This window comes from Manacus vitellinus, unplaced genomic scaffold, assembly GCF_001715985.3.
Source record: "Manacus vitellinus isolate BGI_N305 unplaced genomic scaffold, ASM171598v3 scaffold_14_pilon, whole genome shotgun sequence".
NCBI lineage: Eukaryota > Metazoa > Chordata > Aves > Passeriformes > Pipridae > Manacus > Manacus vitellinus.
In genome coordinates this window covers 15,548,403-15,573,594 of record NW_021939063.1, presented here as the reverse complement: position 1 = coordinate 15,573,594, position 25,192 = coordinate 15,548,403, and the positions used below count along the sequence as shown (strand labels likewise).

Genomic DNA, 25,192 nt, shown 5'->3' with positions numbered 1-25,192 from the left:
TCTGATGCCATCTGTGTCAAAAATCTCTCTCTGAAAATACACAGAAATCTCTCTCTGAAAATACGTGAAATACATGAAAAAACTCCCATTTCCAATGGTTTGTGGTCTGTTATGTTTTAAATGCCTACTAAGTGCTTTGCCTGCTAGATATTTAAATTTCCTTCTATATTTATTTCAAGATAACTCCTTATTGGTCATGTGCAAGCAGAAATCCAGTTCATGGCTCTGTTACTGTTGTTTGGCAGAGTAAACGAAAAGCAGGAGGCTCCTCATACCTGACTAAAAATGGTAGCATGTAGGGGGTCAACCAGAAATCTTTCTCAGTGTCACTCAAGTTCTTGATAGCTGCCTCTGATGGCACCAGGACAGTGACATTGGTTCCTGCTGGGATGCTGAAGAGAGATTTCTGTTGTCCAAAGCACAAAAATGAACAAATAAGACACGCCACTGCTACATCTATAGTGCAAAACACAACCAACAGCCATCCCACTCTCACAGTCGTATGAAAGGGATGTGTAGGAAGGTAGCATGTGTTCAGCAGCACAGCAGGCTCTCCTGGCTCTCCCAGGCATGATTGCCAAAGGAAAACCCGCTGCTTTAAGCCTTACTTTTGTGCTGCAGTTACCTTTTAAACCCATTCAGTCATAGCCATAAACCCCTTCTGAACCCTCAACATCACTCTTAGGGGAGGGACCAAGATTATTGCTGGCAAAAGCAGTGTATGGTGCAGGACAGGTGAGCTAAAGCTCAGTTAAAGGCCATCCATCATAGTGCATTTCCAGAGACTTGCTGCAGTCTGTGGAGTGTCTCTGCCATTCCCACACCAGAGACAGGGAAGCAGTAACAAGAAAAGGTGCGAACATACAGTCTAACTTCTCAAAGGATGTTCTTCTGAAAAACAGCATTACCATGCTACCCTTTCTTCTTTCCTTCTGAGCTGTTTTTTGATGGTCAGGAGTTACAGATGGTACAACCATGAAAATTCAGTGTAACACAGCCCAGCTCCCTTCCGTGCTAGAAACAAGGCCCCCCAAACACACTTATGACCCTCATTGTACCACAAACTCCACAGCTTTCCTACATGTCTGCTCTATAACAATTTCTCCTTCACTGCTTTTTTGTTTTTCTCTACTGAAAAAGATAAATGGAGTTGCTGGTCCTCTAAGACCTTACCTGTGTGGGCATCCCTTGGCTGCTCTTACCTTAACCCAGCTGTAGAAACCCGCAAAGTGGGAATTCCTGGCCAGCTCCTTCCAAAGAGAAACAACAGAAGAGTTACCCCTGCTGAGCACAGGGTGCAAGGCTGGGGGAAAGGAACCCTTTGTGATACCAAATCTGGCAATAATGATTTAGACATTCCTCTCACTTCACAACCAGCACAGGCACTGCGTATTGTGAGGAGAGATGGGCACTCCTAAATGCAGATTTCAGCCATTAAATCTATATTCCCAAATAAACTCTTTTCAATTCATCTGCAATTGCTCATGTTTACCAGGAACAAGGATTAAATCCACAGTGGCCTTTGATATTTCTGATGACAGAAAATGGGCCTGGCAAGCTCTGACTTGAAAAACCTTCTAAACAACAAAGAAAAGATGACTTATTGCACAGGACAGGTGCACCCTGCACAGTGGTGAAGCAGCTTAGAAATTATTGCCAATTATTTCACTGGCAAAAATTGGCCTTGGCATCAGTTCTGTCCCCGTGGCCTTGGAATACACTTGTGCTGTCAGGCTGGTGCTGGGAGAAGGAGTCAACTCAGGTAACAGCAAAAAGTAAAGTGAGAGCAGAGCCAGTTCTCTCCAGCCTCAAAAGGATCTCAGATGTTTGCTTGTCACTCACTTTTAGAATGTCCCCGTAGCACGTCATGCCATCCCCCATGTAGCCTTCAGAGCAAACACAGGATCTCTCTCCTCCACCAAGGGGCACACATGTAGCCTGGGAATACAGTGAAAGGGGAAATTAGAGAGCAAACACAGGTGATGCAGTGTTACTCTGATCTCAGAACTGAATTCTGGCCTTCCACAGCCTGGGCTAGAGCAGCACACACAGGCACCTTCCTCCTGTTGTCTGTATGGTGGCCCTGAATGTGCACCTCATGCTGCTAAGCCTAGGTGATATCTTTGGTTGTGTGAACTCACAAAAATCAGAGGATCCACCTTCACAGCATCTTGGTGGCATGACAGTAAGGTGACATAACATAAAACCTTGCAATTCTCTCAATGCCATGGCTGCAAATCCTCTGTCAGGGAGCAGATGAACTCCCACTGCCGTGCCAGCCCTGAGACAGCTCTTTGGCTACTCACCAAGTCATGGCAGCCACCGTTGTCCATGAGGCAGGGGTTGATTGCATCACAGCTGTGGCCATCCCCAGCATAACCCCTCTTGCAGACACACTTGCTCTGCAAGAAAGAGACAATATCAGTGTCCTCACTTGCTACCCAAAACGGGTCTAGGGCAGCAAAACTTAATTTATTTTCCCAAGTTTTCCTCCTGGTCCCTCAAGACCTGGAAATGTGGAGATATTTCCTTAGCAGAGCATCATCCTCTCTCACAGCATACACGCTGCCTGGTTACTCAAGTGCATTGATCCCTTGCACTGTTTGCCATGGGGGTCTCTTGAAGACAATGGTTTCCACCTTTATTTCTGATTTTTCAGGCAATGACACAGACTTTGTGAATGGCAGAAAGAGGAAAGGAGTTAATTTCAAAGCCTGCTGCTTTCACATCTCACCTCACTAAAATCTGCTAAAGACTTGGTACCTATTTTCAGCACATTGTCCAACACTCTCCTTGTTCAGTGGGAAGAAGCACCTTGAGAAGCAGCACCCTGGGAAGCCACCTCTCCTGTGTGCCTTCCTCCTGGACCAGTTCCCTCCACGGACTATCTGAACAGCTGCACATGCTTATCAGTGCTGTGGTCTGGGAACAGGGGACGCAGCAACTGATGCCTTAGACCAAGCTGGATTATGAAGCTTGGTCTCTTCCCTTTGCTGCATGAAATCTCAGAGTCGAGCAGGATCCCCAAACACACCCATGTATCTCACATGCCAGTGCACTGTGAGGCTGCAGCTGCCCCTGGAGCTTCTGGCAGCAGACAAGCAGGCTCTGCTGCTGGCCAGCCCAGTTTTCACCTCTGGCAACCCCAGGCCATCTCAGAGCAGCTGAGGAAATGTTAAGTCCACCATCAGGCTGCCCAGCTTTGCCCATACCTGCCCAGGGCCGATGTAGACACAGTCAGCGTTGAGGTGGCAGTTCCCTCTGCTCTCCAGCATGCAGTTGTCTATGGCCACACACACCTTCCCATCCCCGGTCCAGCCCACGTTGCACTGGCAGGTGGCAGTGCCAGGGCCTGTACTGGTGCACAGGGCCTTCAGGAGAGGGGAGAGAGAAAGAGTTACACTCAGTAGAAGGGAGAGAGACCAGTGAAAATACAACAACAAATCTCCTTCGTCACACTGTGGAGAATTTCTGAATGACCAACTCTGGTTCCAGCACTAGGGATGGAAGCATCTTCTCCACAAAAGTCATAGAAAACTTCATAGTAAAGTGATTCTGGAAACATTTTGTGTTTTAAGAGAGGGAGACACTTGTGCATAGGTTCAGAACTCCCAGGGCATTCATTATCATCCTGTAAAGCTCTTCCATTATAGAAAAAGTATTTCCTAAAGAGGAGGACCACAATCTGCCTGACATGTGGGATTAAATTAATGATGGAGAGCAGATCTCTCTCAGGAAAGACCTACTTTGTACCCAGTGGTACATCCTATTTCCTTCTACATGCCCAAATATCTTCCTCCTGCTGAGGAGTCTAATTTGTGATGAGGTTTGACCATTTGGCAGCAATTGTCATCATAAAGCATCATGTTTTTTACTATGGATAATAATGTAGTGTTGATGGCTACTGGAAATGTGAGTAGGAGCTCACAGTTAAGCTACAGCCTGAACACCACAACAGAAAAGTTAATACATGTTAGAAGAGCTTGAGGGGAATATCAATGCAAACCAAAAATTATTTGTACAGTTAATTTCTATAGCTGCCAAAATATCTGGTGCAAACCATCCAAACTCTCCTTGGAGCATCACATTTTGGCACCAATTCAAATGACTGACATCTTTGCAATGACCATGTTCAGGCACCTGCTATTCCACCTGATCTTACAGACAGGGAAATTTAGCACACAAAGTCTGTAACAGTCCCAGGAGTCCTGGATCCCTGCTCTGATTGACAAGAGCTGCTTCTCCACGTTTCACAGTCTGACCCCACTTACATTCTGTGAACAACCTCCCCGTTCTGGCTGACTGCACAGGTCGATGGGCTGGCAGGAAAACCCATCACCTTCATATCCATCCATGCAGATGCACCTTAAAAGTATAAGCACAAAAGGGACACAGGTGGAGCAGTCCCTCTGAAAGCCAGCAGAGAGCACAAAGGCAGAATGAGCCTCTCAAGCAAGGAAGAGCCTGACTTGGTTTCTAGCAGGTTGGTTGAGTCACTCAAACAATCCTGTGAGACAGGCACACAGACACACACAGAGCCACGGGCTGGCAGCCCCACAGCTGTGAGTGCCTGCACAGTGACACTGTGCAGTGACAATGTGCCCCTCAGTGCACCTGCCACACAGACTGACCTTGCTGTGTCGTTGAGGCTGCAGACAGCGTTCTGGTGGCAGTACTGGGACAGCCCACTCGGGCCACAGTTCTTGGATGTCCTGTCGCAGAATTTCCCGGTGTATCCCTCCTTACAGGACCAGGACTGACACACACCACCACTGCCAGGCCTGTTGTCACAGACACCATGGACACAACCACAGTCTGTCAAGCACATGGAGTAAGATCAGTAAGTACAAATAGTCCAACATCCATCACAGTGTAGACTCTCAACTTTCCTTCACAACCTCAGTTATCATCCCATTTGTCTTTGACAGAGAGACATCTGCTGAGAGACATCCATTATAACTCAAAACCTGGCCACGGAACAGATCCTGGATCCATGTTATTTATAGGCTGTAAGGACAGGCTCAAATTTAGGCTATCAAGCTCAGGTTCATTGTCAACTATCTTTTGTTTCCTAGCAGGAGATCTAAATTTGGTTGATGTTTCCAAAACTCCCATCACCACTGTCATATCAAATGTGTTTTCTCCGCTGCTGTTTGAAGGGACAGCCATGATGGCACTTCTATCACTTCTTTCATGACATTGGTCTTGCCAGAAGGGAATCCAGGATACATGAACCTGCACTATATCCTTGTCCTACATTCTCCTCTAGTTTCTCCATCAGTCACCAACCTTCGTCACAGTTCTCGCCGTGCTTGTTTGGGTTTGCACAGATGTGACAGGCTGTTCCTTTGAAACCCTCAAAGCAGTGACAGTTGCCATTCCCCTGAATGCCATCGCTGCACTGGAAGGAAAACAAAGATGAAATCAAAATGATTGAAGCTCAGGGAACAAAGGGAAAACCAAGACACTGATATCCATCAAAGGCACTTTGATACTTGCAGTAACAAATAGGACTTTGAAGAGTGGTGGTAGCAATGCAAAATCCCACAACAGCCATGACCTGATTCGCATTAGAGGTCAAGAAAGAAAACCCACTGAGTATGTGCCATTTTCTTTGGATCTTCTGCTTCTACCACTGCAGGCTCAGCTCTAGACCACAAACTCTGAATTGTACCTACCTACAGCTACACCCTCAAACCACACTGATGGAACTGCTCATTGCAATGCAGCAGGATCCTTCACACTTACATTTCCCCGGCCATAGCATGGACTGGAAAATCCCCCTGGGCATGGCATGCAGTCTGGACCAAAGAATCCTTTGCAACATCCAGGTTTCTGAAACAAAAGTAAAATTGGTAAGGTATGGCACAACTTGACAAGAACTGCCTGGAGCCATCCTGTGCTCATACTTCTGAGATCCTCGTCTCTGCCACGGACTGAAATGGACTGTCACCTTTGGCATCTGTGTGTCTAGGACCTCCTGCACTTATTTTTCAATAAAATCCTGCTTTCTGCTCACAGACTGTTCTCAGAACAAACCACTATTTTCTGCTCTCTCTCTCTGACTTAAACAAATTGGGTCCATGTTTTCTATGAGCTTTTAATTCTTTAACAGTGCTGGCCCACTCGCTCCCTCTTTATTCTTGCCCAGGACTGCATTCCTTTGGAGGATGCAGCAGTCCTGGATTGCTGGCCTTGTCACGACTCATAAATGGAAGAACAAGCAAAGACAAACATTCAGCAGTATTTCATGAAACACCCCCAAATCATTCCATGCAGCTGGCACTTTGAGAGCTCAGGAGCTGCAGGCAAACATGAGGTCCATAAATTCGCAAGGAGAGGCTTTACTGAACCATCTGACAATGGTCCATAAACAGGATGCAATCACTTCACAGCTTACAGCACTTTCCCTGTGCTCAGCTTCCTTTGGGAGAAATGCTAAAGCTGGGACACCCCAGTTAACTCTGCACCATTTGCCCCATGGCTTCCTGCAGCTTGGCTGGTCACAACTGGGGGGGCTTTATTTTATTTATTTACTGCACTCAGGTTTAACTGAGCTGCTTTCTCATATTTGCAGCAGGTTGGTACCCCGTGTTCTCTCTGACAAAGAAAAAGCAGGTAGCTACATCATGTGATGGTCCTGGGGACAGCTTTGGCATGGGACAACTTTCCTTTAGATCCCACTCAACCCTCTCAGCTCAAGGAGTCAGAGCTCTGCTTGATGAATGAGGAGGAGGAGAGCTGAGCCCCTGTCAGAGGGAATGTGGTTTTCCATCACACTCACCGTGATGGTTTGATTGCAGTACCTGGCGCATCCCTTCTTCAGGACATTCAGGCCTTCTGGATCATGGATGTAGACACATTCTTTTGGGGAGAGCGTTGGTTCCTGTACAAACAAAACAAGTCATCGGCACTGTCACCTTCCCCTTTGCTCTTTTTGCTGCAGAGAGCAGCTACACCTTATCTGTGAGCTGAGGAAGTTCAGGAGGAGCCAAGGTGAACAAGATACAGTTATGGCAGCACCAGCAAGAGTGAAGGCACACGGTGGCCTCCTCTTGCTCCCAGCAGTCCCCAAGTCTGAGCCAAGGTGCTGCCCTTTAGTTACAATAATAGTATCTGTGATAAGGGACAGAGCAAGAGTAAGGGGAGAGGGTAGGGAGAGTGGGGAAGGAAGGGAGGAGAGGATACAAGAGGGACAAAAGGGCAGGGGGAGGAAACAAAGCTTAAGAAAGAGGGGAGGAAAGAGATACAAGAGGGGAGAAGGCAGCAGGGAGGGAGAATGGGGCAGAGGGGGAGTAAGAGAGAAAATGAGAGTGTGAGAGGGAGGAAAAACAAGTGAGGGTGAGACTAAGAGGGAGGGAAGTGAGACAGAGACAATAAGAGAGAGGGGGGGAAAGGGCTGCAAATAATTTTGGAATAACAGTGACCTGTCATGGAATTAGATATGGGCAGAACTGGGCCCCAGATGATTCCCCAGGCTTCACCTGCCTCAGTCAGGGAGGAAAATGAGCAAGTAGTGACTTTGCAGAGCTCTACTGCAGGCATTCATGCTGAGACTGCATTAACAAGTTCTCCTGAAAGTCAGATCTCTCAGAGGACACCCAACAGTTAACAGTGGTGAACACCTCTCTGGCTTTCACAAAAAAAAGAAGAAAGCTAGTTCTGCTCAGCTCTGAACCAACAGGGAGCACAGGCCAAGTACAAATTGTTTCTCACCCTCTGCTATGCAGAAAGCTTGTTGTGACCCTCTGGTTGTGATATAGGCAGTGGTGGTACTGGGTGGTACCAGTGGGATCAGGCTTGGTTCTAGGACTCTGGAGGAGCTGGCAGATTCTGCACGTGAGCAGGAAAGCTCTGCCTGAGGCAGAGCAAAAGTGCTAAAAGCTGCAAGTCTACAATTTCACTGAGCCCAGAGTTTCTCACCATGCTGTGCATTGATTCAGCAAACAGACTTCAGAATAAGAAAGGCAACAGAGCAGTGAGTAGGTGACAGACTGGGCTCACTGAGCATGGTTATGTGGGGAGTATGTCCCCTCTAACAAGCCTCTCTGCTAGTTGCCTTTCCTGCTCTCTATTTGAAAGTGGCTTGGGTTAGAAACTATCTATCATTGTGTCTGTATGTCATCATATAAAGAAGAAATTACCAAAATAATCACAAATATTTACCATTTCTGTGCTGCCAGGTGGGCAAATACTGGTGTTGAGGGCCTCACAATCCACACAAGAGCCCTGTTAAGAAAAGAAGAGGCAAAACATTAATCTTCTCAAAGAAACCCAGTCTACATGCTAAGAATGTTACAGAGCTATCCCTCACTGTATACATCCAAAACATCACAATGTGTATCTGAAACATTCCTAGGAGGGAGTTTCCACACTCTGAAATGGGTTAAGTTTATTACTTTAATAAAATGACTCCTTTGTCTCGAGGGGATGCTTGCACATGTCTGCAAGATGGGGCCTGTCTCCACCCTGGGAGTCTGTCAGCCACTAGACACTAGGCTGGAAAACACTTTGGGCATCCATACACTGAATCAGGAAATTATATGAAACCTCTGGCCCCTAGGGATTAACTGTCCCTCTCCAAACCCCTTGCCTATTCAGAGCCTCATCTTCTTTCTTCAGTAACTTATGACCAAACTGGGGACCAAGTACCTCAAAAGAGGTATATGAAACTATTCATGTAATAGTATCACACAGCATTTGTAGCTCCTGCTACTGAATGTCTGCTTCCTGTCCAGGCTACAGGACACCAGTGCTGACAGAGGTGGGAACAAAGCATTGTCAGCTGAGTTAGCAACTCCAGCGTGAAGAAAGCCTTATGAAAAGGCAAATGTACTCAGGAATTGGAAGTAGGATGGGTGTATGGAAAGAACAACAACCTACAAGGAACATTTGCTGATTACCAGGAAAGCAGTGCCAAGTGTGAGCAGAAGGACCACTGATGGTGCTGATAGTGCCAAAGTTCACATCAGGGTAACCCTCAGAGGGAATACATTTCCCAAATGCAATGTACACAGCCTGCTTTTGTCCCTCCAGGTCAGTGTGGGGGCCACAGCAAGCACCAGTGTGAGAATGGGACAACCTGACTTACCGTCACAATTTTATGTTGCTCTTCATTGCATCTGTGAGGCAAAATGGGAATTATTGAGGGGGGGATGAAGATGCCATCCAAGGTATGAATGATACCATTTGATGCCACAATGTCTCGCATGTTTAAGGGGATCCCTGATTCATCCATCAGAATTCTTCCCTGGTGCAGAAACACAATTTTAGCCCGTTAGGCAGCATCAACTACATAAAGGCAATGAGGGAAACAGATGGCTCACAACATCAAGGGCAACCACACAAATGGTTAAGCCTCTTAGTGGAGTCACAGATTGGATGATAAGAAGCAAACTAATTCAATGACCTCCTTTAAGTCGAGTTTTTTAAGCAGAGGAGGAAGCAGAGATGGGCTGAAATCACTTGTTCAGAACACATCCAGACTTTCTCCTAGCACAGGAGGGTTTGCCCAGAAGGGTTTTGATTCACACTTACATCTGCACTGATGTTGATGGTAAGTATCTGGTTAGCCATAGTAACAATTTGTGGCATCGTCATCAGTTTATCTACTGTCACCTGAAATAAAAGCACAAGGGGATGGTACCAGGAAAAAGCAGGGTCTTTTCAGCGCACCTTACATAATCCTTCCATGGTTCCTGCCACTTGAAAAACTTCTCAGGGGGACTTAACATTTACATTTCATGAAATACCTTAAAAACAAACAATGGGTCAGAGGGACTTCCAGGACCTTGTGGGACTTGTTTGCAATACCAGAAACACAGCAGTGCTGGTGGCAGCTGCCTTGGTTTTCATTCTTTGTGTAAGAGTCCAGAACAGCTGAAGTAAAGTCTCACTTAACAGTGTCTCTTACTAACACAGCTGCAAGTGGGGTCAGACTAATAAGGGGATTTTCCTGGACATATCAAATAAACAATGAAAGTGCAGCCAGAAACATAATAGAGAACATATTTTGACTGAATAAATAAGCCTAAAGGCAGAAAAAAAGAGTAAACTGCAGCTTCTCTACTGAGAAACTTAATGATTTGAGAAAAGAGAAGTTCTGAGAACCAAGACAACTATTTCTGTGTCCTGCAGCAAAATCTTTACAATGTTTTCATTGTAAAGGCCACCCAACCAAGGAGCACCACCACTCCAGAAAACTTGAGAGTTTCTTGATGGAGAGCACAGCTGTCCCTTTTGGCAACCACTTCCATGGTAAACATTTTGCCTCATCAGATCCTGAATCACATCTCTGCTCCTCCAGGGGAAGTCCAAGAAGCAGCAGCTGAAGTCACCAGTAATGTGACCTCTGTGCCAAACAAGACAGTTGATAATATGCTGGTCTAAAGGAGTCCAATTTTGTGGAGTGGGAGCTGCTGCCTTACCGCTGCTGAAGTGTAGATGTGATGTCTCACGAGTTCCTGAAGCTTATTTATGCCCTAAGGAAAGAAGACAACATCAGGATTGGTTACCCCTTCAACACTCAGAAGTAAGAGGAAGCAAATAAATTTTCTTTTAACCAGTGACTGACATTGCCAATGTCTATAGCAGTGAATTCACTTGGTGAGTAAATTCTTTCATTTTCCCTTACCAAAGCCAGGGTGAGGAAAAGCCAAGCACCAGATTTAAACAAGCTGGCTAACACTGCAGGTTCCATCACTATCCACTTCTCTCCCAAAGTTTGTACAGAAACTGTGAAGTTTTTGGTTTAGTTAACTCCAGGAAGAAGAATTTTCAGCGATGACCAGATGCACTGCACAAGTCATTCCAGCACAGCCCAGTGCAACACTGTCAGCTCAGGATGTCTTACAGCACTGTGAGCTCTCACCTCTGTGAAAAGATAAATGAGCCTTCCATCTCTCAACTTATCCACACCATCATTGCTGGGCACAAATACAGTAAAAGGGCCTGGTCCATCCAGGATTGCAGGCAGGCCACAATTCTGCAAAAACAGTGAGAGATTTCATCATGGATCAAGCAAGGGTTAGTGAGGGGGGTCCATCAGGAAGGGAGAGGAAACACTCAGCAACACACTAGAGGCAGAGCTATTGAAAACTACTGAGATGTGTTTAAATGTTATTCCAAATTCCCCCCGAGGCAGCAGCAGGTTTTGTACAGCAGCAATGCCACACCTCCCCAGACACAAACTCACTCACCTCCAGTATAGTTTCAAACCTACTGAAGATCTCCATCGAAGCAAGGATCTCACCAATGGTTTTCTGCAAGAAGACACAGAGAGGAAAAACATGGCAGGGGCTGAGTGAGGTCTGAGCACACACTGGAATGCCCAGTTTGTGGTTTGCAGGTAAAGAGCTACAGGAGACCATCATCCTCAAAGAGATGGGCACAATGAAATCCATGTGAATACCCAGAACAATTGGTACACCATTCTCAGGGCACTTCAACTGAAGAGCCACCACCACTCAACACTCCAGTTGCTTTTTGAACACAGAAAGTAAAACCACAACATTACACAGTCTGTTTTTACAGATTAACTACAATGGTGTAAAGTAAGTGCAAATTATTATCAAAACTCTACCAATTCCAAGAGATTTTGTCATTCTCTGTAAGTTTTTTGCAAGGAGGTAGGGGGCAAGAGATCCTGCTTTCTGCATATAGAAACAATATAAAAATGCTCAGGCTTAGCAATGCAGTAGCTATGACAAAACCATTTCCCAGCTAACAGGGAAAAGTATTTAGCAGAACTTGACCCTGAAACTCCCACCCAGTGTCTTAAACTCAAGATATGACCTCAGAATGCAGAAGTCTAATCATTATTTGTCCTCATTTTAAATATTTTTGAGGCAAAGACAACTTCTGGATTATAATTTCAAAATGCAGTACAGACCAATTAAAGAAAACCTTAATTTGATTTTTATGTGAAAAATGTTTTTCAATGTTTATCCTGTAAGATACATATTATTTAAGATACAATTTAAAAAGAGTTTATTTGCTATGAAGGGAATGATCTCACTCATGGAAGTAGAATTCTCTACTTATCCAAGCACTGTAAAAGCATAATTGCAAGATCTTTATCTGGCTATGCAGTGCTATTAGCTACTTTTAATGGTATTTTACTAGTGCCTAACAGGTCTTATCAGGAGCTGAAATTAAAAAAAAAGCCTTTTCCCTTTAAAAAAAAATCCTCACTGATTTGGAAGGTTAATGGTGAAAATTGCTCTTTTTTAAAGTGTTTATTCTGCTGTCTCATAAAAGAGAAGAAATATGAATACCTGTGGGTTGCTGAGGTTGTCAGTGCTGGTTTTTTTCCTCAGAGTGTTAACCACATGCATGATGCCATTGGCTGCTGGCAGGTTTGAGTGCAGAACATTGTACAGCTCCCCCGGCAGGTCTTGATATCGAAATGACTTGATGTATGTCTGGATAAATATGAAGGTTATTTTCTTGTGGTGTATCTGTGTTATCATGACTGATCTATCAACCACTGCACTCTGCCTGTAGGTCAGCAAGGTGAAGGCACAACCAGAGTTACTCTTGAAAAAGTAAATTTAAGGGACGGCCTGGGTGTAAAACAGACATCCCATTCTCCTTGAGTTTTGGTAATGTTTAGATCCTGAGGGTACTTTTAAGTCTTAGTACCAAAAAAAAAAAAAATCTCATCTGGGACAATCAGTTCTAGAATTAAGCTTGAGTGTGAACAATGCTTGGTCCCAGCTCTGGATCACAAAAGGGTGCTGTGACCATCAAGAGCTGCCAAGTACAAGAAGGTAGTACAAGAAAGGCACGGTGCCCCCTGGGCAGCAAGGTACAGAATTTGGAGGCAATCCTGGAACTACAGCTTTGATTACAACTGTTATTCAATCATGATGCTGACAAGGAGCCTTCATAACAGAGCCAAAGCATCAGGCTCGCTGAGGTACAAGACAGAGATCTGGTCCTTCCCCTTTGTACACAGTCATGCACTGAATCTGGGTGTATGAAGGGGTTCAAGGGTAACCTATGAACTAAACATCCAAATGTTGGTGCTGCAGCCACTATCCCAGTTCAGGAAAGCACAGCTTCCCTGTGCTTTTCATTTCAGCATGTGCAGCTCTTTGAATTGCTCCTCCCTGCCCTAAACTTCAGTTCACATCACTGAGGATTCTGGCTGAAACACAGGAAGGGGAGGGCAGACTTCCCAGATCAAAAGAATCCTGAGTAAACCAACAGGAAAGAATTTTAAAAGGAGCATTGACAAGCTCAGCCTGGATTCCCTGACTCCAAATAGTGCTTTGTCCTTTTAACACATGCAGGGCACATGTACTATGACCCAGACCTTAAGGCCAAGGCTAGATCCTCAGAGAGGAAATAGGGCTCTCTCCCTTGGCCATCTGTGAGCCTGCATGCAGGAAAGGTGCAGGATGGAGAGAGATCTGTGGAGACTGGAAAACATGAGTCAACTGGAAAAGGGAAAAAAAGAGCCTTTCATATCAAGACAGGATGATGAAAAATTCTTTGATAGAAAGACTAAGAAAAATAAAATAGAAAGAGAGGAAAAGAGAAACTAGAAGAGAGAAAATATTCAGCACATGGTTGTGTCCAAGCACACAAACCCCAAGGAAGCATTCACTCTGAAAAGAGACTTTGCTGCCTCTTCCATGTCAGCCACATGGATATTGTAGCTTCTAATGGCTAGTGCAGGGAAAAGGTCTCTTTTCCAGAATACACACAAAGACCGTGGAAAGACCATTCACAAGTCAAATTCTGTCTAATTCGTTGTCTGTGAGAAAGGGAATGTGGTTGCTTGGGGTGTCTGGTCTTAAATCCCCTCACTTTGGACTCCACAAAGGAGCTTGTTCTGATTACAGGCAGGTTGATCACAGAAAAGGTTTTCTGGTTAGGGAAGTGCTCAAGCTCCAGTCTGTCCTGTGTGAAAGCAGAGGTCCAGGCCTTCAGGAGATGCTTTACCTGGCTCGTGAATGTCATCTGGTGTCCTGACAAGGTCCACATTGTCTTGGTTTTAATCATGTCTTCTATTAAGTGCAGACCAGGAACAATGTGCATTCTGCACAACCGCTCAGCAGTGGTGTCCTTTGGGGAAGAGAGCCCACAGAAAAAAGATAAATGACATGTTCTTTCAGAAACCTCTTTTACCATAACATTACCTTTCTCCCAGCTAACACACACAGAGAAATACTTGGCATACAAGATGGAATTTCCCTCTTCATTTTGGATCACTGGAGTAGCACTGTGGCAAAACTCTCACTTCTGTTTGTGTACATATTCAAACACGGGGAGACTGATTAACCTGCAAGTGACTTTAGAGGAATCCTCCAGACAGAAACCTATTGGATTTGGACAATTTGAGAACTATCCTTGTGTGGTCCAGATTATAAAATTTGTTGAAGCTCTCCATACATAACCTTTGTTGATGCTGAATGATGTAAGTGGTTTAATCTGCTAAATTTGCATTTAGTTTCTTCTTTTCTGTTCTGGACTTTCCATCACTGATGCTTTTGTAAAAGAATCCTTGGTCAGTACTGATTTAGGTGGAACTGATCCTTCTGGGAACAGGTAGACTAGATAACTCAGGGGTCTTTACTGATGTATTTTCTATGAATCCAGAATTACCATTTCTGGCCATAGGTCCAAAATCCAATACTTCGATGCAATACTCAGCCCCTTTTGAAAACACCACCCTCAAGCAGTGAAAAGCCACCTAATGTTTTGAGAATAGTCACACACAGGAGGTTCAAGCTCTAAATGAAGAATGGTCAGAAAGACTCACACTTCCTGACATTTAAACCAAACAAACTCCATCAGTACTGAAGAAAAAGACAGAGATTTTTAAAATAATGTAAGGGATGTAACATCCTCTGTGAGACTGCTACTTAACCAGACAATGAAAACTCTTCCCAAGAGACAGTCTCTATAAATATTGCCTGCAAAAGTTCCTCTCTTTTGTCAATCAGTTTTTACAGGCTGCAGGGCTCAGACAGGAAAGAACCCTAAGACAGCAAAGATTCACTACACCCAAGAAAACTTACATTAAATTCCATTCTATCATGAATGGGAAGAAGGGATGGTACAAAGACTGTGAAGGGCCCGTATTTAGTCAGCAACATGGAGCAACCAGAAGCTGTAAAAAGAGGGGCAATGTGAAGTAATTACTTGGTGTATGGTTTAACGACAGCAATAATTATTCCTCTCCTTAACAGCACAAGTCAATCTACACATTATCAGCCTGGTGCAAGTAACTAGTACTTGTTTACAAGGAAGCAGAGGGAGTTTAGTACTGTTATCACAGCCCAGTTTGGTTGCTATGAGTTTTATGCTCTTGCCAAGAAGATTTCTGAAGGACTGGTGACTCTGGTGCACTTTGAATCACTGCTGAAATTTGCAGAATATTGATAATAATTTTGTTCCTCCATGCTTACCACCTTATTCTTGGGCCCAGTCTTCCCCTTGAAACAACTAATTTTTGTGTCTCATCAGTATTTTTTAACATTAACTGCTTCTTGAGAAGCTGCTATGAACCCACAGTTGTCACTCAATCAACAAAAGTTGTTATTAAGTCCCACTGCACAGGGGTGGAGATCTTCATGTGGTTGCCCATAGCATAAATTATTATGGAAACATATGCAAAAAATGAGTGTTGGCAACATTGATATGAGGAGGGGTATTCACAAAAGCTAAGCTGAGCTTTTAGCCCTTTCTCTGTGCTCCTGCCAAGGCAGTGGAGATAGAAGATGGACAGAGGACAAGTTGGAGAAGGTATCTAACATAAATAAGCTTTGACATGACCCAAAGGGTTCTCATTCTGTCAAATACATAATACTGAACAGTTTCCCAAATTCCCAATCCAGAACTGGTAAGATAAGTTCAGAGATGTGATGTGTTTAATTTTGCAGCTCATGATCATACATTGTGAAACAGATCTATTATGCTGAAAGTAGCCCTTTCTGACACACTCTCATCCCCACATTTGTTCCACACCCCAAACAAAACCAAAAAACATTTACCAAACATTTTCCTGGCGATGTTAAATTTCCTAGCAAACCTTCCTCGCAAATTGAGCTGATTTATTTCACCCAAGAGATCTTTATAGCAGCTTCTCCCATCTCCAATCTCCCCTTCTTTACACACACAGCTAAGAGACAAGAATGAAACATAACAAATCATTATAAACCAGTTTGCAACACATTCAACAAATGTGAGTAGACTATCCCAAAAGAATGAAGATGCTTTCTCTGATAAAACCAACATAAGGACTGCTGTATAGTTCAGGGTACAGATATCCCCAATATATTTATCAACACCTTTCTAACTTGATATTCAGTCAGTACCAGTCATTACAACATCTGAAAATTTGAGGTAATGCATAAAAAACCATAAAAATCACAGGTTAAATGGCAATCTGGCAAACAGCTCCTATGTGACCCCTTGGTTTCAGCGAGAAGTGCCAGCTCAAGCACACCAGGTATCTACAGTTCATCTCAACTCAATGAGGGGCCCAGGCAGGCTGATGACTTTTCATGAAAAGCTTATCTACATGTGAAAATCTCCGTCCTGCTTCACACGGATCCACAGTCATTACTCAGGGACTCCTGAAGATCCCTGGCCGATAACCGTGTTTTTTCCCGTTTGGGCTTTGTCCAAGGTTGGCTCTGCTCTTTCTGTTTCAGCCATGCAAAGACATGGGACACAGGGGAGGGATCTGACATCACTCCAGCCTCAAAGGGCTGAGTGCCAGCAGCTGGGGAACACATATATAAGGCAGGGACTGTGCTGAACACGGTGTCCTGCTCTGTGCCTGCAGACCTTCAGAAAGGGAAGCCACTGTGTTTCAGTCCTGGCCTGGAGCACACGAGGAGCAGGCAGATGATAATAGTTTCAGCAGCACTGGAGAAGGAAAGGTCAGGGAGATGGGCTTGCTCTTTCCCTCTTCAGTCTCAGTCAAGCTCCATCTTTTCTTGATAACACACAAAATCCTCAGGTATGCAAAAATGATCCTATATCTGGCAATATTTCCCATGTAAGGAGTATCAACTTCTAGGTGTTTTGCTCCAAAGGACTAAATGATGTCTGGTGTTCCTTCACTCAATTTCTCCCTTCCCTGTCCATCTGCAACTCTAATTTATTTCCTGCTTATAGGCCTGAGTAGGAGAAGAGACAAAGACTTATCCCTCAGAAGCAAGTGTGGGCAAATGTGAGCAAACAAATCACATATTTCCCCTTTAATGATTGATTATTAACTCATAATAACCTACTATTACCACTAACCTGGGAGGCTACATCTCCAGTTCACATCACAGAAGGCCCTGCTACCCCAGATTTAAAGCATCTTGCGACCCACATGCCAAAATTTACAATGACAGATGTAAAACTTCTCTTTCAATGGGTTTGTTACAAACAGGTTCTTCTCAAAAGGCAACTGTGGCCCATATTCCTGAGATCACTCTCAGTTTCTTCAAAATTCAGCTCATCCCAACTCAGTCTCCATTCTAGCTGCAGATTAAGCTTCTTTATTTACAGGCTTTAAACTGGCTTACCTAGGATTCCCCTGAGAATTAATCTCACACTTGGAGGTCACGTCGCAAAAATACTGCCGGCAATCATTGGGAAATGCAGAACACTCGGACGAAGGAGTTCTCTTACTCATCCCAGGCTTGCAAGCACAAGTTGCCTAAGGGAAGGCAACACAGTGATCATAGAGCTGCATTCATCACCTTGTACCCACTAAGTTACCCTAGAAGAGAGCTGCCTGGTTTCCCTTTGCAAAGTGTAAGGTGAGGAGAGCAGATCTGATCAACCCAATCACCAGTTCATTTGAAGAGCTTCTCACCCGGTCATTTTTCACACCTTTGTTGTTGTTCTTACCTCTCCTGGACGTCTGTAAACACAAATTGTAGAGTTTTCTGGGCAGCCCCCATTGTTGTCAACACAAGGGTTTATGGGCTGGCAAATGTTCCCATCTCCTTGATATCCTTCTTTGCAGGTACACTGATATGTTCGTGATCCAAGAGCTTTACATACAGCGAAGGGGGAGCATGGGGAAGGAGAACAAGGATCCTGAGCTGCAAGTAAAGGGATGAGAGGTGAGTATAACCAAATTTCTGTTTTCAAAACAGCACTTGCTGCAGCACAGCAGAATGCAAAAGGCCTGGAAAGAATGGGGGAATTTGTACTATTAAACTTCTAAAATTTCACAGGAAAATAAAATCATTTCAGACAGCAGACATTTGGGGTTTTTAAATCTGAGGAATTTGGATGACACATTTTTCAAGTTACTTTAGTAACAGAAGTGTGAGTGACAGAGGATGCTTGGATTTACTTCTGATTTTCCATCATATCTGAGGATATATGAAAATGCAGTTTGATCACCAAAATCTGCAAAAAGCCAGTGAAAACAGAGCTGTCCATAGCTATTTTATCAAATGCATCTTATTGACTCTCTTTTAAGAAAACCAATTCACAAACTTAAATCTGAAGTCAGTGAAGAACTCTGTCAATCACACACCTTATTTATTTAAACTGATTCAGACTCACTAATACCCTGCTGTCACAGTTATTTAGTACATACTTATAAATGAGTGCTAGAGGGAACCTGCAACTCTAATTCACTTCTTGCTTTCATGACCAAGTGAGGGGAGAGACAAAAACTTAGCCCTTAATCTTAAAGGGATTCCTAAAAAGCTGGTTCTTAAGCCTCTTCAGTGATGTAGGCATTGTGTTCACCGTGATCAAACTCATCTGCAGATACCAATGCAATGAGATTTTTTCCAAACAGGGGACCATTTAGGGTCATTGAGAAGTTTCTCACCTTGGCAAGTGCTCCCAAGCTTTCTGTAGCCCAGCTTGCAGGCACACTCTGCAGTCCCATCCCTCACCACACACTCGCTGTTGGGCTCACACGTCACGCCTTTGCACAGGGACAGCTCTGCAATCACACAGCAAAGAGAGTAGGTAGGGCCCTGAGGGAAGGTGTAGCTTATCTTACTTATTACTTCAACATGAAGGCAAATGTGGTTTCCAGAGGACCCCAAGCTGGCACAAAAGCCAGAGGATATAAGCAGTGCAGGCAGCTCTAAATCCCTGGCAGCCTAAGTAGCCAGATCCCGCAAAGCTTAGGGACAAGAAAGGTTCTAGTTGGTTTCTAGAGACAGAACAGAGGCATAAAGGGGTGGTACATCTGAGCCACTGTCACAAAGTGGGGAGCAGACCCCAGCTCTTCCCTCTGACTGGATAGATTTCCAAAGCTCAGATCCTCTTCCCTCTACATTTCCAACCTATTCATTGCCCCCCTGAACCTTCAGGGACACATGCACCCAAGCCCACAGCTCAGATTACTTTAAGTGCCCCTCTGCAGCTCCCAATGTATTTACCTTGGTCACACCTGGGGCCTGTGTAGCCTCCATAGCACGTGCAGTTCCCATTCCCAGCGACGCCGCTGTTGCACTCCCCGTGCACACAGTCACACACTGCAAGGGAAGTCCAGACAGACCTGACCTTCAGCTGCCAGGCAGGGCACAGGGCTCCAGGCACACACAGGGCTCCAGGCCAGCTGCCCTGGGACTTGGCATCCTGATTTCCCACCAATAAGCCACAGCAAAAGTAGCTCCTTATAAAAATTGGCCATGGCAGGCAGAGCTTTGAGAGGGTAAACTGCGTGTCCTGGGCTCAAGAAGACAAGGTACTGCCCTGCAAGAGCAGCTCTGAATACAAGATCTAGACCAGTTTTTCAGGCACACGTGCACAACACATGAGCACAACCAATGAGATCACTCCTATCTCACCTGTGTGGACACAAGGAACCAGGAGCTGGACAAACAGGGCTCCTTTAACAGTCAGGCTGCACTGGTCATAAATCACTTCCCAAAACACCAGACATGAAAAGCAAATTACTGTGTGTAATGATTTTTTATGGAGGGCAACAAGGAAGAAGCTGAGAGATAAGTGGGGCAGTTACAGGAGTCTGAAAACCAGTTGAGCAGTGAATATGGGTAGTTTCAGGGATGTAGGTAACAACTGGCTAAAAGGAGAGAGGAAACTGGGATAGCCCTGATAAGGGGGGAGAGAGAGATTTGCAATAGAAAAAATGGACTGATTTGATTGAAAGACTGAGAATCATTTGTCTAATGGGACAGCAGAGAAGGGCACAAAGACAAAATGCCCAGACACCTGCTATTGAACACTGCCAGCTCTCTGCCACTCTCCTCCTCTCCAGCACCCTTCCTCACCCAACCTCTCCCTTCTCCTTCCTTGCTTTCAGTTATTTTTGTGGAGGTTTCACTTGAATTACATGTTCTTACCTGACTGACAGTCTGGGCCAAAACGATTTTCATCTCGACAGTTCTGGCAGGCAAACCCACTGTATTGCTCCTAGAAGGGCCCCAAAATGTGCCAGGTATTATTTTTCTGTATCACTCTGTTGTTCCACACACTGGTATAGTTCAAAATCCCTCCCCATTTTTGATTTTCAGTGACAGCCTGAAGCAGCACAGTGAAGAAAACTGACCTGTTCAGTGCCCCAGTAGCACTAACCAGCCCCATGGCAAAGGAGACCACAGTGTAAACTGACACACAGAGGGCATGGAAAATGCCAGAAAAATTCTGGAGGGCACTGAGGAAATGATGTCCTGACTAGAGACAGGCAGGAATGTACCAGCTGGCTTCTGATATCTCTCTGAAAAATGAATCTGGAATTCACTGATGCCAGTGGGACTTTTTACATTGATTTTACAGGGCTTGAGGTCCTTCAGCATATATTTTAATTGATATAAGATGTCTTTGAGTTAAATCCAAACCCAACTTTTCTCAAAGAAGAGTCCAAGAGGTAGGATTTGAGCTATTAATTAAGGATGCTTTAAAAACATACAGTTCATAAGAGAAAACTTCAAGTCTGAATTGATCCACGAAACTAGAAATTTTAGAAACACTGCTCTAGACAGTTCAAATGTGCAGGGATTTTTTTGTGCTTTTGTTGTATTAAGTCTGGAAAGAGAAAAAAAAAATCTGTCCTAAATTCTCTTTATGGTTCCTCCTGCTTTTCCTGAAAGAGGGAGACTGCCTTCCAAGGTGCAGGACTGATCCATGTGGGAAGTATATCATCCAAATCTGGAAAAGGTGCACCTCATAAAGAGCCAACTGTTTCATGGCTTCTTGCAGCCACAGACAGATCTTGATTATTTGAACTCATCGGGGGGTTACATTCATGCAATTCTTTTTTCCTTTCCTCCTATTCCTCCCAACTCCATATCCTTACCAAGAGTGCTATTGCAGACCACACCAATCCTCCAGGAAAACCACAGACACTGATGCTGGAATGGAAGAAGCTGCTAATGACCTTCCAGGCAGAAGGGCAGCCTTCATCCAGAACCTGTGCACAGACACTGTACAACCCCCTCTGACAAAAACACATCACCCTCAGAATAAACCAGGTACTGACCTTGCAGATGCAGGTCCCATTTTGCTGCATCCCGTCCAAGCACGTCCCATGGCCATTGCAGGGATTTTCAGAACCACCTGGACACTCTGACAGGTAAGAGACAGGCCAGGTAAGATTAGATTGAACCACCACCACCTTTTTCCATCTTTTCCTCCCCCAGGTATTCCAGTTGTACAAAGGCAACAGCCTCTTCACCAGCAAATTATCCAGCACACCTAACACTGCCCCAGAGCTGCTGAATGTGGCCTGGAATGGCACCAAGGAGCAGTTGGGCTGCTAAGAAAGGCCTTTTAATAAAAGTCTAAGGAAAAGTCCCAACAGGCCATAAATAACTAAATTTCAACAAAGGCACTAAAGCATTTCTTAAGGTTGAGCCACTGCTTGCATCAGTGAGAGGCAATTTCAAACATCTGAGGGGAATTCTGAAGCTCAGGACAGACAGGAGCCTGCTTTGCAAAGATACTGAGCATTTCCAGCTTTCCCTGACTTCAGGAAGAGCTGTAAGTGTGCCCAGAAAAACATGGTCCACAGATCTTTGGAGTGGGGTACCTCCAAATTCTGGGCACTATTTCTGATCATTTTAGGCATGTGATTTCTCTGACAAAGCCAGTTGCTTATTCAAAGCACTTTTTTGCGAGGACAGGCTCAAGCACTCAAAAAAATCTCCCATTTTCTGCATAACTGGAGAGTGCCTTTCCCTATCCCAGCAGTCAATCATATGAAAAAATGTTCAGCTTAGTAGTTCTTGCTTTTGGATTTTTGAGACAAGACTAAACAAATTCTCATTACTTGGCGTAAACCTGAGTGGGAGCTTTGGGATGGTTATTTTCTGTGGCTGAATGGCTGACTAACCCCAGACTACACAGCAGCACACGTGGCACAAGTGCTGCAGACTAGAGGGACATCAGAAAGATCTTCCTCTTCCTTTGGAAACTTTGTTAAAGAGGAACAAAAACATCCCTTTCCAAAAGTTTATTTTTAAAGAAGAGACAAAAGGAAGTTCCACCGCAGGAGGTTATGTTATGTGTTAAATGCAAGAGGATCCAACTCATCTGGAACAAAGAGATTCTGTGCTGAACTTCCTAGATAGATAATGAAGACCTTGTGAGTGTTGAAGGAATAATGAAAATTAATCACCTCAGTGTATATTTAATGCCTCCTGTTAAAGTTGGTTTCACTTATTCAACAGTTAGAGATGATTGTAAAAAAATTAAAAACTTACCATAGCACTCTGTACCCCAGAATCCTGGACAGCACTTTTTCTCTTCAATATCCTTCTTACATATGTGATGACACCCTGGCAGGGAAAGGGTATTTTCTCCTAACTTGACAGAGTATCTTAAAGAGAACAATCCAAGATTCATGATTACAACACAAACCTAGAACTGGCCTGTTGGAGGGTTTCTAAGCAGTCCCACTGCGGTGCCCTGGGCTCTGAAGGGAAGGAAGGGCCCTCATCCCCTCTGCCATGCAGGAACACAAGAGGTTGGACTCTGGTTGTCTCTTCTCTAAGGATACCCATTGATCTGAGCCTCAAAGATTGGTTACAAGAAATCTGTCAGGGACTGAGCATGAGACAGGACCTTGCATCAGGATGGAAGCCTTGGATGCTGGAGGGTTAGACATGTAAAGCTGACATGAGACACTCCAGAGTGTCTCAACATTCAACTTCACATCTAAAATAACCTTGGAAGAACAAAATCTTCTCGCGGGACTTGTCTCTTTCTGCTTTTTACTAAAAATTCCAGATTGAGATGCCATAAATTTGGATTTAATAGCTGTATTATTCACAGATTCACTATTCAATCTTGGACAAATCCCTTAAATCCCTCAAAGAAGCATCTTCCTTTCAACCCTTCATCCCTCCCCTCTCCACACAGGGTGAGTCCTTGGTGGCAGTGCCTCTTGTTCTGCACGTACACAGCACAGAACTATTCTTGGGTCTGTCCAACAACCACCACAAGAGCAGATAACACTCAGAAAAGCTGCATACACTCACATTATTCTTACACTCCATTTTATTTTTGGCACAACATCCTTCCCAAAAGGAACTTGGAAATTGTCTCAATAGCATTGCTGCTTTGGCTTCAGTCTGACTCCTGTGTGTGTGCAAAAACTGCTACAAGCTGCAAAACTGCCACCACTATTTTTAAAGTATTTTGACAGAATAGAGAATCACAGAAAGAGAAGACAATGGAGCTATATATTAACAGTTAACATTGACTACTGAATAGATACACAAACAATAATCTATAGAGTTTCATTTTTCAAAAGCTTCCTAGTAAATTCAGTTTTCTTTCATCCTTTTCCTATTACAGCCAAGCTCAACAGAGTAAGAGCAAGGAACACATGAACAAGCAATTGTCATAAAGTGAACTAGGAAGGTAAAAAGTTCAGAGGATTATTGCTGGAAGCTGGGAGGATATACAAGGGGAACTATCATTATATTATTTTCCTAATAAGCCACCAAGGAATTCTGGGTCTGAAATAGGCTTCTGCGGTAGACAGACCTCTGTTAAGCTGCCACAGCAGGATTAGCAAGCTCAGGTTGTTTAGGGCAAGTTAGAGGCAATTTGTTCTGTGTATATAGAACCTTATGCTCAGCAAAAAGCAAGGAGACAAAAGCAACAATAATAGGGGCCATAAACCCATTTTCCTGCATCTGAAAACAAAACTTCTTGGACCTTTACAGCTCAAAACCATGTGTGTTCTCCTGAAGGCACACACTACTCCTTGCATAGCAGAGCTGCACCAAAAGCTTGACACAGTGAGGAAATAAGTGAGGAAATAAGCCTTACCTGCAGTCTCTCACCCCTAATCCTTGGGTGGTCTTTAACCAGCCTCTTGGACACAACATTTTAGGTGCTGCAGCACAAGCAGTACACGCTGTGTTCAAGGTAAACATCGTCTTGACATTGCATCGCATGGATTTTAACTGAAAAAGAGAAACCAGGATGGAAACAAGCCCCAAACGAAACTGTTATCCCAGCCACTTACCTTGCCAACTTGTAACATCTTTATCAATTCACACAATTCTTGAGATACCACTGGGGAGGGCAGTGGCCAGTGCAGCTGCTGGGAGGTACCACACACTGCCAGGGGCTAAACCATCACACTGCTGTGTGCTTGGATCCACTTGGATCCCAGCTAGAAGGCAGCAGGGCACATCCCAGCTATCTTATCTTCTCCCTACGCCCCACAGCAAAAATTCTAACCATTTCTAAAAGAATCACAACTCTGCACTGCTAATTCCAGCCCATCTTTTACAAACACATGGCAGTGGTATGTGAGGACAAGCCCTGAATTAATAACCCTTGCCAGAAGCCACTGAATTAAAAGGCAATGCAGCATTTCTCTTTTCCATGCTATTGATTTGATCCAGTTCACTGGTGGTTTCATTGCTGTTCCACAGGTCTGAAGAACAGAATGAGCTGGCTCAGTCTATTTCCCAGAGCCAGGAGCTGCTCACATAAATATTTCTCTTGGCAATTGTCTTCAAGAAGGTGCAGGGCTGTGGATGATAAGGAAAAGTGCTCTGCACCTCTCTGAACACCTTGGTGCTTTGACCCTGGGCCAGAAGGACTCCATAAACATTGTCAGGAATATCAGGTAGGAGACTTGGATAAATCACATGGCAGGTGATTTATCAGCACAAGCCCTTCCACCCAACCAGAATAACTTTAGGGGTTCTGGTTTCCTCACAGGGCTTTTCTGTAACCCTGTTCAACCTTGCTTCTCCAAATGAAACACAACCAGAGCAGA

General features: G+C 44.4%; 1 protein-coding gene across 1 annotated transcript in view; it reads right to left on the bottom strand.

Annotated features, from left to right (window-relative positions):
* Positions 1 to 25,192, bottom strand: part of STAB1 (stabilin 1) — a 59,078-nt gene that overhangs the window by 22,187 nt on the left and 11,699 nt on the right. The window contains 28 exon segments of the mRNA XM_018068693.2: positions 276 to 406; positions 1,203 to 1,250; positions 1,843 to 1,938; positions 2,307 to 2,402; positions 3,213 to 3,371; positions 4,272 to 4,365; positions 4,632 to 4,815; positions 5,290 to 5,401; positions 5,749 to 5,835; positions 6,785 to 6,886; positions 8,167 to 8,229; positions 9,092 to 9,250; positions 9,538 to 9,618; positions 10,428 to 10,481; positions 10,871 to 10,984; positions 11,199 to 11,261; positions 12,276 to 12,422; positions 13,951 to 14,073; positions 15,030 to 15,121; positions 16,005 to 16,132; positions 17,535 to 17,668; positions 17,863 to 18,059; positions 18,806 to 18,922; positions 19,368 to 19,463; positions 20,295 to 20,364; positions 21,431 to 21,516; positions 22,653 to 22,768; positions 24,229 to 24,365. Coding sequence (XP_017924182.2) covers positions 276 to 406; positions 1,203 to 1,250; positions 1,843 to 1,938; positions 2,307 to 2,402; positions 3,213 to 3,371; positions 4,272 to 4,365; positions 4,632 to 4,815; positions 5,290 to 5,401; positions 5,749 to 5,835; positions 6,785 to 6,886; positions 8,167 to 8,229; positions 9,092 to 9,250; positions 9,538 to 9,618; positions 10,428 to 10,481; positions 10,871 to 10,984; positions 11,199 to 11,261; positions 12,276 to 12,422; positions 13,951 to 14,073; positions 15,030 to 15,121; positions 16,005 to 16,132; positions 17,535 to 17,668; positions 17,863 to 18,059; positions 18,806 to 18,922; positions 19,368 to 19,463; positions 20,295 to 20,364; positions 21,431 to 21,516; positions 22,653 to 22,768; positions 24,229 to 24,365 — 3,086 coding nt within the window.